At 42.5% G+C, this 13,914-nt stretch overlaps 1 protein-coding gene across 1 annotated transcript; it reads right to left on the bottom strand.

Moving 5' to 3' along the window:
• Positions 1–1,543: 1,543 nt before the first annotated feature.
• LOC121916767 (galectin-5-like) lies at positions 1,544–11,545 on the bottom strand. Its single transcript, XM_042442201.1, has 4 exons — positions 11,437–11,545; positions 10,764–10,852; positions 10,215–10,377; positions 1,544–2,741 (listed from the first exon to the last, which is right to left on the bottom strand). The coding sequence occupies exons 2-4, from the start codon at positions 10,847–10,849 to the stop codon at positions 2,592–2,594; spliced, it is 399 nt and encodes a 132-aa protein (XP_042298135.1). The 5' UTR covers positions 10,850–10,852; positions 11,437–11,545; the 3' UTR covers positions 1,544–2,591.
• Positions 11,546–13,914: the final 2,369 nt, after the last annotated feature.

Raw genomic sequence — 13,914 nt, 5'->3', positions numbered from 1 at the left:
CATGGCTGAGGCTTCTGGGAGATGAAGTCCAAAAGCTCTTAAAGGGCACAGTTTGGGGACCAGTTTTATATGCACACGCGCACACACACCCAATCTATGTATCTATCTAATCTATTATCTATTTATATCTATATATATATCTATATCTATATCTATCTATCTATCTATCTATCTATCTATGTATCTATCATTGGTCCCCAAACTGTGCTCTTTAAGGGATTTTGGACTCCAGCTCCCAGAATCCCTGACTATTGGCCAACGTGGCTGAGGCTTCTGGGAGATGAAGTTCTAAATGTCTTCAAGGGCACAGTTCTGTTTTATATATGTGTGTGTTTTCCCCTTTATTGATTTTGTTTCATATTTTCTTTTAACTGAAATGAATAAACATTATAAACATATATATATATATATATATATATATATATATATAACATTTTTGTAAGCTATAGTGCACCAGTGTGATGGTTAAAAAAGAAAATAATTAATTTAATTAATTAAAAATAATAATTGTAAGCCGCTCTGATAGCCATTAGGGCTGAAGGGCGGGGTATAAATACCCTGGTGGCGCAGTGGTTAAATGCCTGTACTGCAGCCATTCACTCAAAACCACAAGGTTGCGAGTTCAAGACCAGCAAAGGGCCCAAGCTCGACTCAGGCTTGCATCCTTCCGAGGTCGCTAAAATGAGTACCCAGACTGTTGGGGGCAAATTAGCTTACTTGCTAATTAGCTTACTTGCTGTTCACCGCTATGATCTTTGGAATAGTGGTATATAAATAAAACAAATTATTATTAATTAATTATTATAATAAACAAACAAACAAACAAATAAAATTCAGGGAGTTGAAAAACTGCCCTCTCAATCATAGGACCGTTTCAAAAAACGTTGCTCATAGGACTTGTTTCGGATTGCGGAGGGGATTTTGAAATATCTGCGTCCGTATGAGGAGACATCTTCGAGATGGGACCCAAGTCTAAACAACGACATTCGTTTATCTGTCGTATATATACGGTAATTGAAGGTAATTTAATGCACAGAGGATAGCAATCTCGAAGAAACCCGACGATAGGCGAATGACTCATGGTCGCCATAAGTTGGAAACGACTCCAAGGCACCCAACAACCACAAACAGTAATATTACTCATGAAGCGAGGTTTGTGCGCGTCGGACCATCGGCAAGCAAAGGTCTCGCCATCTCAGCCCATTTGGATTTGGGAACATTTCGTATTTCAGAATCCCAGGTAAGAGAAACTCAACCCATGGAACAGTTACCAATAGATTCAAATTGCAAGAGAAGCGATCTCTCCTAAACCCAAGGAAGACATTATTTATTGTATGAACTGAGCATCTCAGGTTTTGGATGGGCTCCCTTTCTTTGGATGGCCATCTTTGGGGGAATGTTTTAACTGTGTATTCCTGCATGTCCCTTGGGGTTGCTTACTCCTATGTGTATTCTTGAAGTCAAATGTCTTTCAGATTGAGGTGAACAGCCCTCTGAGCCTTTCCAGCCAACTCACAACGCATCGAAACTCAGAGACATCCGATACGAACGAACGGGGTTAAGTTTATTCAAAGCATCGACAACGCAACCAAGTGATCCAAATTTAGAATCGGGATTGGAGTACACAACCTAATCTTCTAGTTAACATACATATTTAAAAATGCAAATCTGTGTTTCTGGAACATAAAACATTTTGAGAGGATGTCAATTGGCGAAGCCTCTTAAGAAAAGTACACATCTTGGGCTAATTTTAATATTAAAGGGCAAATGAGAGAAGCCGCTCTTCCGACCATTTTGAGTCGATGCCAACTTTGAATGTCGCCTATCTCCAAACTTTGATATCTGCGTAGTAAGTGTCAGCGTCAGGAACTAGATTCGATTTCGGACAAATACTTCGGAGGAGGCTGGATTTTAAGGATAGGTAAAGCGAAAGCCAAAAAGGTAGGACCCAAAGGACCAGCGTATTTTAGTTTAACGCTCTGCATTAACAACAAACCAAGCCTTAGAGATATTTCAACCTTTCCAAATGGAGGAAGAGCCTTTGTGAGAAGTGTAGAAACCTCGATGGTCGTGGGGAAGTTGTTGCTATAAACCAGCGGTTCTCAGACTTTGCTCCTCCAGAAGTTTAGGTTGGCCAACTGTCAGGAATACTGGGAACTGTAGTCCAAAACATCTGGTTGTGTCTTGCGGACGGACCCCAAGTTTCACGATTTAGACCAAGGATGTTTTTGGATTGCAACTCCCAGCAGCCCTGGCCAGCATAGCCAATGAAGTACAAGGGAAAAAGTTACTACCATCGGAGATGTCCAACAACGTCTGGAGTATTGCGTGATTCCCATCCGTGGTACTTTAACTGCCATGGGTCCTTTGGACAAAATCCTGGGATTTGCAGTTTGGCGAGGGAATGAACATTTCCTTACTTGGGAGCTTTCGAAAAGCTTCTTTCCAACCCTATTGAGTATTTAAGATAACAGGCAAAATGGTAATTGTGGAGCGTAGTGGAGCTGGTCTTCTCCAACTGGGAGAAGTAGGAATGAAAGGAGAATTCTGTGCAAGTTGCATTTTAAAAAAGCCAAACTAAACATCTCTTTTTAAGAAATCTGAACCCCGCTGAGCGTTACGTCGCCCTCCACCTCCAGCTGATCTATCTGCCGCAGATTCGGGAAGCGGTGGTTGTAGTCAAAGAGATGTTGTCCGTTCACAGCCACTTTGAAGCACTGGGTTTCGCAGAGGATCCAAATCTGCAAAAAGCAAACAAGGGAAGAAGTTGCATGATCATCCTCGTCTCACCGGAGGGGAATGGGAACGGCAGCAGGTCATCTTAACAGTAAATGGGAGAAATAAAGAAGAATGTATTGAAAGTATAGTGAAGGAGAAAGAGAAAGACAGAAAGAGAAGGGGAAAGAGAAAGGGGGGAGAAAGAAAAGGGAGTTTTATCAGACAAGGAAATTGGAAGTATAATCCAATGGCAATCTGAACGCAATCATGGGGTTTCACGTTATTGCGTGATAGACAATCACACGCAATTTTGGACAACGGCAAGCTATTTTTGGGCAATGGGAAGTCAGTTCGAACACAATTCGAATTCACGTAATTTCGCTAAACTAGCAAATTCACGTGAATGCGTTCTGGCCCCAGTTTCTTTTCATTCGAAATTAAGAGAAATTTCTCCTGTGTGATAAACTCCAAGGAGAATGACAAGGAGAAAGAGAAAGAGGAGGAGAAGTAGAAAGAAAGAGGAGGAGGAGAAGGAGAAAGAGAAGTAGGAGAACAAAGAGGAGAAGGAGATAGAGAAGGAGAAGGAGGAAGAGGAGTAGGAAGAAAAAGAGGAGAAAAAGGCAAAGAAGGAGAAAGAGAAGAAGGAGAAAGAGAAAGAGGAGGAGAAAGAAAGAGGAGGAGGAAAAGGAGAAAGAGAAGCAGAGGAGAAGGAGACAGAGAAAAAGAAGGACAAAGAGGAGGAGGAGAAAGAAGGAGAAAGAGAGAGTAGGAAGAGAAAAGAAGAAAAAACGGAGGGAGAAAGACAGGGAGATAGGAGAAGCAGAGGGAAAGAAGGGAAAGAAAAAGAGGAGGGAAAAAGGGGGGAGGAAAAGAAAAGGTAAAGACAAGGAGAAAAAGAAAGGAAAAGTGGAGAGCACAGGGGAGAAGGGGAAAAAGAGAGGGAAAAGAAGAGAAGAGAAAAAGGAGGGGAAGAGGAAAAAGGGGGAGAGAGGAGAGGGAGAGGGGGGGGGGAGGGAAAAAGAGAAAGGGCAAGAGGAGAAGGGAAAAAGAGAGGAAAAAAAGGAAGGAAGAGAGGAAGAAGAAAGGGCAAGAGAGAGGGAAAAGGAAAAAAAAGAGGGAAAAAAAAAAAAGGCGGGGGGGGGGAAAAGGGGGAAAAAGGGAAAGAAAAGACAAAAGCAAAGGAGAGAAAGGAGAACGGAAGGGAAAAGAATGAAGGAAAAAGGAAAAAAGGAAGTAGGAGGAGAAAAAAAAAAGGGGAACAGGGGAAGAAAGAGAGAGAGGAAAGAAAGGAGAAGAAGAGGGAAAAGAAGCGAAGAAAAGAAAAAGCGCGAGGCAAGGAAAAAAGTGGGAAAAGGAAAAAAGGGAAAAAAGAGAAGAGAGGAAGAAAATAAGAAAAGCCAGAAAAGAAGAAGCGGGAAAAAAAAAAGAAAAAAGAAAAGAAAAAAGGGGAAGGAAAAAAAAAAGGAGGAAAAGTAGGGGGGCAAGGAGGGGGAAAGAAAGGGAGAACAAAGAAAAAAAAAAAAAGAGAAAAAAAAGGGGAGGTGGGGAAAGGAGGAAGGGGAGAAGAAGACAGAGAAGAGAAGGAAAGGGAAAATAAATGAGAAAGAACAGAAAGGACATGGGGAGAAGGGAGGCAAAGGAAGAAGAAAGAAGAAAGCAAAGAGGAAAATAGGGGGGGGGGGGGAGAGGGGAGAAGAAAAAAAAGGGGGGCCCAAAGAAAAAAGGGGGAGAAGAAGAAAAAAAAAAAAAGAAGGGGAGAAGAAAAAGGGAAAGGAAAAAGGTGAAAGAAGGAAGGAGAAAGAGGAAAGAAAGAGAGGAAAAGAAGAAGAAAGGAAGAAGACAAGGGGGGGAGAGGCGAAGGAGAAAAACCAGTGAGGGAGAGACACAGAAAAGAGAAAATAAAGGGAGAGAACAAGGAAGGGGGAAGAAGAACAAGGGAGAAGAGAAAAGAAGGAAAAAAAGGGGGAGAGAAAAGAAAAAAGGGGGGGAAAAAAAGAAAGAATGAAAGGAAACGGGAAAAAAGACTGGGAAAGAATAGAAACGAAGAGAGAAGGAAAAGGAAGAGAGAGGAGAAGAGAAGGGGGAGAAAGAGAAAGGAGGAAAAGTAGAGAGGGGAAAACAAAGGAGGCAAGAAGAAAAAAGAGGAAAAGAAGAAAAGAAGAGAAAAAAGAGGAAGAAACAACGAAAGCGAAAAGAGGAAGGAAAGAAGAGGGTCGGCGGAAAAGAAAAAAGGAGGGGAGGAGCAAGGGAAAAAAAAAAGAGAGAAAAAGAAGAAAAGAGAAGGGGACGAAAGAGGAAAGAAAAAAAAACAAAAGAAAGGAGAAAGAAGAGGAAGGAAGGGAAAAGAAGATAGGGAAGAGGAAAAAAAAAAGGAAAGAAAAAAAAGAAAGGAAAGGGAGGAGAGAGAAAAATAGAAAAAAGAACAAAAAAGAAAAGGGAAAACAGAAAGAAGAGGAAGAAAAGAAGAGGAGAAGAGAAAGTAAGTAGCAAAACGAGGAGAAAGCAAAAAGAAAAAAAAAGAAGGGGGGGAGGAAAGGGTGGAAAAGAAGAGGAGAAAAAAAGAAAAGGGAAAGGAGAAGCAAGGAGAAAGATCAAGAAAAGAGAAAGAAAGGGAAGAAGGAAGAAAAAGAAAGGAGAGAAAGAGAGGGAAAAAAGAAAGAGAATGAAGAGAAGGGAGGGAGAGGGAGGGAAAAGGAAAGGAAGGAGGGAAGGAAGAGAAAGGAAGGACAGGGAGGAAAGGGGGGACAATAAGAAAGAGGGAGAAAAAAAGAGGGAAAGGAAAAAAGAGAAGGAAAAAAGTGAAAGGAAGGGAAGAAAAAGTAAGAAAAAGCAGAAAACGGAGAGGGGAAAGGAAAAGGAGGGAAGGGGGGGGGAAAGAAAAGAAAAAGAAGGAAGGGGAGAGGAGAGAAAGTAAAAAAAAACGAGAAAAAAAAGAAAAAAATAAAGAAAGACAAGAAAGGAGGGAAGAAGGAAAAGAGGAAGAAAAGAGAAAAAAAAGAAGGGATGAGGAAGGAAAAAAAGAGAGGGGAAAAAAAGAAAAAAAAGAAAAAAAGGGGAAAAGGAGGGAAAGAAAAAAGAAAAAAAAAAAAAGAAAAAAAGGGAAAAAGAAAGGGGGAAGGGGAGAAGGGAGGAGAAAAAAAAGGGGGGGGAAGAGCAGAGGGAAAGGGAAAAAAGAAAAAAAAAATAGAGGACGGAGAAAGGCAGGAACGGGTGGAGAAAGGAAACAAAGAGGGAAAAGAAGGAAAAGGAGGAAGAAAAGGGGAGGAGAAAAAAACAACAGAGGAGAGGAGGAGAAGAAAAAAAAAAAAGAAAAAAGAGAGGGGGGGGGGGGGGGGGGAGGGGAAATGGAGAAAAGGGCGGAAAGAAGGGGAAAAGAGGAGGAAAGGAAGGAAGAAAAGAGAAAAAGGAAAAAAAAAGAAAAAAAAAAAAAAAAAGCAAAAAGAGAAAGAAACCACCGAAAAGGGGCGAAAAAAGAGGGGAAAGGGAAGGAAAGGGGAAAAGGAAGAGACGGAAAAAAAAAAAAGGAAAGAGGGAAGGAAAGAGCAGAAGGAAGAAGAGAACAGAAGGGAAGGGAGAAAAAAGAAAAAAAGAAAAAAGGAAAGAAAGCAAAACAAAGGGGAAGAGAAGGAGGAAAGGCCAAAAGAGGAAGGGGAGGAAAAAGGGGGAGAAGAAGGGAACGAGGAAGGCCGGAAAAAAAAGAAAAGGAGGGAGGGAGGAAACAAGGAAAAAGAAAGGAACAAAAAAGGGAAGGAAGGAAAAAGAAAAAAGGAGGAAAGAAAGGGGAAAAGCAGAAAGAAAAGCAAAAAAAGGAGGAAAAAGAGGAGGAGGGGGGAAAAAGGAAGAAAAGAGGGAAAAGGGGGGAGGGAGGGAAAAAGGAGAGAAGGAGAGAAAAAGGGGGAGAGGCGAGGAAGAAAAGCAAAGGCGGAGGAAGAGAAAAAAGAAGAAAGAGAGAAGAGGAAAGAGAAAAAAAAAAAGAAAAAAAGAAGGCGAAAGAGGGAGGGAGGAACGAGAAGTGGAAAGAGAGACCTGGGAAAAGAGGAAAGAGGGGGGAGAAAGAGAGGACAGGAAGAGGGGGAAGAGGAGGAAGAAAGGGAGAATAAAGACAGAAAGGAGAGGAAAAAGGGGGAAAAAAAAGAGGGGAAAAGATGGAAAAGGCGATGAGGGGGAACAGAAAGAGAGAGGGGAAGAAAGGAGGGGAGAGGGAGAAAAAAAAAAAAGAAGAGGAAAAGGCGGGAAGAGGAACGGGAGAAAAAGACAGGAAAGGGGGCAGAAGTGGAAAACAAGCAGGGAGAAAAAAAAGGGGGGAAGGGAATGAGGAAAGGGGGGAGAAAGGAGAGGAAGGGGGGGAAAAGAGGGGGAGGAAAGAAAAAATAAGAAGAAAGGGAGAAAAGGGGAGAAAGCAAAAAGAAAGTGAAGGGGGAGAAAGGGAAAGAAAGGGGGAAGAAGAAAAAAAAAAGAGGGAAAAAGAGAAGGAAGAGAAAAGAAGGAAGGAAGAGGAAGAAAAAGAAGAAAAGGATAAGAAAGAGGGAAAGGAAAGAAGGACAAAAAGAAAAAAAGGAGAGAAGGAGAGAAAAAGAAAGGGGAATAATAGGAAGGGAAAAAAGAGGGAAACGGGGAGGAAGAAAAAAGGAAAAGAAAAAAAAAAGAAAGAAAAAAAAAAAAAAAGGGATGAAGGACGGGGACAAAAAAGGGGAGGGGGGGAAAAAAGGGGGGAAGAGGGGAAAGAGGGAAGAAGGAAAAAAAGGGGGGGAAAGAAACAGAGGAGAAGGAGCGGAAATAGAGCAAGGGGGGAAAAAGGAAAAAAAAAAAGGAAAGGCGGAGGCGCTGGGGGAAATGAAAGAAGAAGAAAAAAAGGAAGGGGGGAAAGGGGGGAAAAAAGAAAGAAAGGACTAAACCGAAAAAACACACAAAAAAAAGGAGGAAGAAGAAGGAAGCAGCGAAAAGGAAAGATGGAAGAGGCAGAAATAAGCAAAGGGGAAGAAAAAAAGACGAAAAAGAGAGAAACAAAGGAGACCAGAAAAAGAGGCAAAGAAGAAAGGAAAGAGGGAGAAAGAGGGGAAGGGAAAGAAAGAAAAGTGGGGAAGAATGAAGAAAAGCAAAAAAAAACAAGGGGGAAAAAAAAAAAAAAAGGAGAAAAGGGAGGGGAAGAGGCGAAAGGAAAGAAGGGAAGGAAGCACGGGTGAGGGGGGGAAAGAGGAAGAAGGGGAAAAGGAAGCAAGAGAAAGGGGAAGCAAAAGGAGGGAAAAGAAAAAAGAAAAAAGGAAAGGGAGGGAGAAAAAGTAAAGGAAGTACGAAAGGGAGGGGGGAGAAGAAAAGAAGAAAATGGGGCGGAGAAAAAGAGGGAAGAAGAGGAGAACAGGGAAAAAGGAAGAAAAGAAAAGAAAAGAGGAAAGAGGAAAAAAACGAGGAAAAAAGAGAGGGAAAAGAGGAAAGGCGAAAAAAAAGGAAGGGAGAACAGAGAAGGAAGGGAAAAAGAAAGGAAAAAAAAAAGGATAAGGGAAAGGAGGAAAGAGGGGGGAGGAAGAAGGGAAAAAAAAGGGGAAAAAGGGAGGGGTAGAGGAGGGAGAAGAAGGAAGGGACACAAGAAAAGGGAAAGAAGAGGAAAGAAGGAAAAAAGAAGAGGAGGGAGAAAAAGAGGAAAAGGGAGGAGGCGGAGAAAAGAGAAGAGAGGGAAAGGTAGAAGGAGGAGAGGAGGGAAGAGGGAGGAGAAAAAAAGGAAGGGGGAACGGGAAAAAGAGAAGAGAAGGGAAAAGAAGAAGAGAGGGGAAGAAAGGGGAAGAGAAAAAAAAAGAAAAGGATGAGGGGAAGAAAAGGGGAGAAGAAAAATAAGGGGGGGGAAGAAAGGGAGGAAGGGAAAAGAAGGAGCGAAGAGGAATAGACAGGGAAAAGAGGGAGAGAAGAGAGATAATAAGCAAAAAAAAAAACGGGAGAAGGAAGAAAAGAGGGTCAGATGAGAGAAGGAGAAGAAAGAAAGAAGAAAGACGAAAGGGATGGAAAGAAGAGAGGGGAACGGAAGATAAGAAAGGGGAAAAGGGAAAAGAAAGAAAAGAAGAAAGGAGGGGAAGGAACCAGAGAGTAAAGATAGGGGAAGAAAGGAAAGAAAGAAAAAGGAAGAAAGAGGAGAGAAAAGGGAAAAAGGAAAGAGAAAACGGGATGGGAGGCGGCAGGGGGTGAGAACTCAAAGGGGAAAAGGGGGAAAGGTAAGAAGGGAGGGAAGGAGGAAGGGAGGAAGAAGCGGGGGGGAGAAAGCAGGAAGAAGAAGGGGGGAAAAAAAAAAAAATAGAGGGGGAGGGGAGGGGGGAAAAAGAAGGGGGAGAGAGGAAAGAGGGAAAGGAAAAGGGTGGGGGGGGGGGAAGGAAAGGAGGAGGGAAGAGAACAGAGAAAGGGGGGGAGGGAAAGAGAGGGGGGAGGGGGAAAGAGGACGAAAAGAAGGGGAAGGAAAACACGAAGGGGGAATAAAAAAGGAGAAAAAAAGGGGAAAGGAAAGGAAGAAGAAACCAAGAAAGAAGCGGAACAGCAACCGAAGGGAAGGAAAAGGAAGGGAGGGAAAGAAAAAAGGTAGAAAAGGGGGGAGAGGAAGGAGGGGGGAGGGAGGAGGAGGAGTAAAAATAAAGAGGGAGGAGAGGAAAGAAGAAAGGGAGAAGGGAGGACGGGAAAGAAAAAAGAGAAAAAGAAGCGGGAAGGGGAAAGAAAAAAGAAGCGAGAAAGGAGAGGAAAAAGAAAAAGGAAGTGAAAAAAAAAAGACGCGAAAGAAAAAAGGGAGAAGAGCAAAAGAAGAAAAGAGACGAGACGAGAAGATAAAGAGGAACTAAAAGAAGAATGAAGGAGAAAAAGGCAAAGAAGAAGAAAGAGGAGGAGAAAGAAGGAGAGAGAAAGAGGAGGAAAAGGAGAAAGAGAAGCAGAGAAGGAGAAAGAGAAGGATATAGAGAAAAAGAAGGACAAAGGAGGAGGAGAAAGAGAAGGAGAAAGAGAAAGAGGAGTAGGAAGAGAAAGAGAAGGAGAAAAAGGCAAAGAAGGAGAAAGAGGCAGAGAAAGAGAAGGAGAAGGAGAAAAAGGAGGAGAAAGGAAGAGGGAAAAAGAAAGAGGAGAAAGAGGCAGATAAAGAGGAGGAGAAGGAGAAAAAGAAGAAGGAGAAGGAGAAAGAAAAAGAAGGAAAAAGAGAAGTTGTTGCATGCCTTCAAGTCGTCACAAGGTTTTCTTGGCAAGTTTCTTCAGAGGGGTTTTGCCCTTGCAAACCCTGAGGTTTGCAACTCTGAGGCTGAGAGAGTGTGACTCGCACAAGGGTCCCCCAGTGACCTTCCATGGCAAAGAATCTCAGGCTAAAGATGTCATTGAAGGATTTGCCAGAAGTCAGAAACGACTTGAAGTCATGCAACGACAACACCAACCCTCATGGAGCACAAGCAAAGAACAGACGTGTCCATGCATGTATTTGCGGCCATAGACCAATAAAAGGAGATACCAAAGAATATACGATTCAGTGGGTTCCTACTTACGGAGAAGGCTTGGCCCCGGGACAAAGGCATCCCTATGGGGAGATGGCGATCCTCTGACCCCCAACAGTTGTTGAGTTTGGAGTTTCGAACAATGACGTTCTCATTGAACCGGGGATTTATATGGAGAGCGGTGGTGTTCCCAGCCTTCAGGTTGATGTGGAACCTATGTACAAGCACCCCAAAATCAATTTAATCGACACAATGTGGACACAAGCCCAACATTAACACTCGGAAACTAGTTAGGCTGCATCCGCACAGTGGCAGAAACAACCCAGTTCGACCCCATTTAAACTGCCACGGCTCCATGCTATGGAATCCTGGGAATTGTAGTTTGTTGTGGCTCCAGAGCTCTCTCTGATAGATAAGGCGAAATGTCTCGCAAAACTACAAATCCCAGAATTTAAAACAGAGAAGAATAAAAATAAATTTTGGGTATATATATATATATATATATATTATCAGTTTAAGCAGATTGGAACCAAAAGATCTATTAAGCCCCCATTTTAAAGACAGGATCCTCTTCTGCAAATCTGATTTTTGGCGATTTACCTGGTTGCATTTGGTGGCACCATTCCTGAGAGTGTAATAGATCTGGATGGGAAAAGGCCTCCAAAGATCTGATTGCGATAAGGCATCGACTGTGGAAAGAGAAGCAAAATAGGCCAAATCAATGCAGCATCAGGTTGCAAATATCCTTTTTTGTTTCAGTTGTCCTCCCAATCTTCACCAAGCATCCAAAAAGACCATCCATGCGCATGGTCACATCTCTTTAAGTGAGAGTCTGTCCAAAGATCCAACACTTCCTGGTCCAATATACCAAATATATAGGAAAGGCTGCGTCCACACTGCAGAAATGATCCGGTCTGATGCTCAATGCTATGGGATTGTGGGGATTGTGGTTTGTTGCGGCGCCAGAGCTCCGCTTCTGAGACAAGAATGCAAACCAAATGGCAAGAAAAGAGACTCCAACTAAGAAATATCCTGCCATGGCTTCCAAATGTCAGACGTTTCACCTCTTTAGTCAAGCCCTGGTCCAAGTCTGACCCATTCACAATTGCCTAGAAATACTTTGGCCATTCCAAATACTGCCTTGCCACATTGAAAATTAATCAATTGAATCAATAAATTAAATTGAATTGAATTAAATACCACATAGAAAATTAAAACAATTAGAGAACTCACTGTATCCCATTGTATCACTCTCAAGCTTCAAGATACTCACATAAGTTTGGGATGGAAAATACGGTCCGGGTGGAAAGCTGTTCCCTTGCTATGGACAGAAAAAGAACAAGAATATATGACTGTGTATCCACAATGGTTTATTCTAAATATTCAGATATAACAACAACAACAACAACAACAACAACAACAACAACAACAACTTTGATTTCTTTCCCATCTCTCCTCTAGTATGATTCTGTTATGTCTCTGTTAATAAAGTGGATGCACGACTTCTTTAACAACAGATTTGGTACCAGAGGCAGAAATGACATGAAAAACATAGGGATAGGTTCATAAGCTTGCATTTTAAGAACTCTGTACATTAACCCCTAAACGCCGATTACGGTTTGTACTCCAATCCCGGTTAAAATTGGATCAAATTGGTTGCGTTGTCGGATGCGGTTGAATTAAACGGAACCCCGTGTCGTGTCGTACAGAGTCTCCTTGAGTGTTCGATGCGGTGTGATTGGCTGAAAGGCTCAGCGGGGCTTTCACCTCCACAGTTGACTCAAGAATACACATAGGATAAGCAAACCAAAAGGGACAATGCAGGAAGAACACAGTTAAAACTTCCCCCAAAATGGGAGCCATCCAAAGAAGGGAGCCCATCCCAAACCCGGAGATGCTCAGTTCATAACAATAAATAGTCTTCCTGGGGGTGTAGGAGAGATCGATTCTCTTACAAGTCGAACATTGTAACTGTTCCATGGTGAAAGTCTTCTCTACCTGGGAATTCTGAAATAACGAAATGTTCCCCCAAATCCAAATGGGGCTGAGATGCGAAGACCTTTGCGTTGCACGATGGTCCGACGCGCACAAACCACTCGCTCCATGAGTAATATTACTGTTGTGGTTGTTGTGTGCCTGGAGTCGTTTCCAACTTAGGTGGACGACCATGATCCATTCGCCTATCGTGCGGGTTCTTCTGAGAGTGCGATCCTCTGGCATTAAAGTTAACCCTGCAATTACCATAATACGACAGATAAAACGAATGTCGTGTTTAGACTTGGGTCACATCTCGAAGATGTCTCCTCAATACGGAAACAGATTTTCAAAAATCCCCCTCCGCAATCCGAAACAAGTGCCGATGAGCAACGTTTCGAAACGGGGCCTATGATTGAGAGGGCCAGTTTTCAACATCCCCTAGAATTTAATTGTTTGTTTGTTGTATATGGTATTGATAACCCGCCTTCAGCCAAGGGCTATCAGCAGAGCGGAGCTACAGATTAATTATTTTAAATAATTAAATTAATTATTTGATTTTTAACCATGTACACTGGTGCACTATAGCTACAAAAATGTTATATATATATATATATAATATAATGTTTATCATCATTCAGTTAAAAGAAAATATGAAACAAAATCAAAAGGGGAAAACACACACACAACTGTAATATAAAACAAACTGGGCCCTTGAAGACATTTAGGAACTGGCACTCCCAGAACGCCCAAGCCCCGTTGGCCAATAGTCAGGGATTCTGGAGCTGGAGTCCAAAATCCCTTAAAGAGGCACGGTTTGGGGAACCACTGATAGATAGATAGATAGATATAATAAAATAAATAATAGATACGATAGAATACATAATTGGTGTCGGTGGCGCGGTGCATAATAAAACGGGGTCCCAAACTGGTGCCTTTAAAGCTGTTGGACTCACTCCCCAGAAGGCCTCACCACTTGGCCAAGAGTCAGGGATTCTGGGAGCTGGATCCAAAATCACCTTAAAGAGGCAGGTTTGGGGACACACTGAAGATAGAGAAGATAAAGTAAATATAAAATAGATAAAAGAGATTAGATAGATACATAGATTGGGTGTGTTGCGCGTGTGCATATAAAACTGGTCCACAAGCTGGTGCCCTTTAAAGAAGCTTTTGGACGTCATCTCCCAGAAGCCTCAGCCACGGTTGGACCAATAGAGTCCAGGGAGTCTGGGGAGCGGGAGTCCAAAATCACCTTAAAGAGCAGCGGTTGGGGAACCACTGATAGAATAGGATAGAAGATAGATAGAATATAAATAAATAGTAAGAGATAGATAGATACATAGATTGGGGTGGTGCGCGTGTGCATATAAAGCGGGTCCCCAAACGTGCCATTTAAGAGCTTTGGACTTCATCTCCACGAAGCCTCAGCCACGTTGGCCAATAGGTCAGGGATCTGGGAGCTGGAGCCAAAAGCCCTTAAAACACGGTTTGGGGACGCAACTGGATAGATAGAGAGAGAGATATAAACTAAATAATAATAGATTAATAGATACATAGATTGGGTGTGTAGTGCGCGTGGTGCATATAAAAACTGGTACCCAAAAACTACTGACCCGTTAAGAGCGTTTGGACTCATCTACCCAGAAGCCCAGCCAGGTGGCCAATAGTCTAGGAGTCTGGGAGCTGGAAGTCCAACAAAAGCCTTAAAGAGGATGGGGAACAACACTGATAACATAAATAGGAGATAGATAACAACAGATTGATAGATAGAAGCTAG

The sequence above is a fragment of the Sceloporus undulatus genome, chromosome 11, assembly GCF_019175285.1.
Source record: "Sceloporus undulatus isolate JIND9_A2432 ecotype Alabama chromosome 11, SceUnd_v1.1, whole genome shotgun sequence".
NCBI classification, from domain to species: domain Eukaryota; kingdom Metazoa; phylum Chordata; class Lepidosauria; order Squamata; family Phrynosomatidae; genus Sceloporus; species Sceloporus undulatus.
This window is presented reverse-complemented; position numbering and strand designations above follow the sequence as displayed.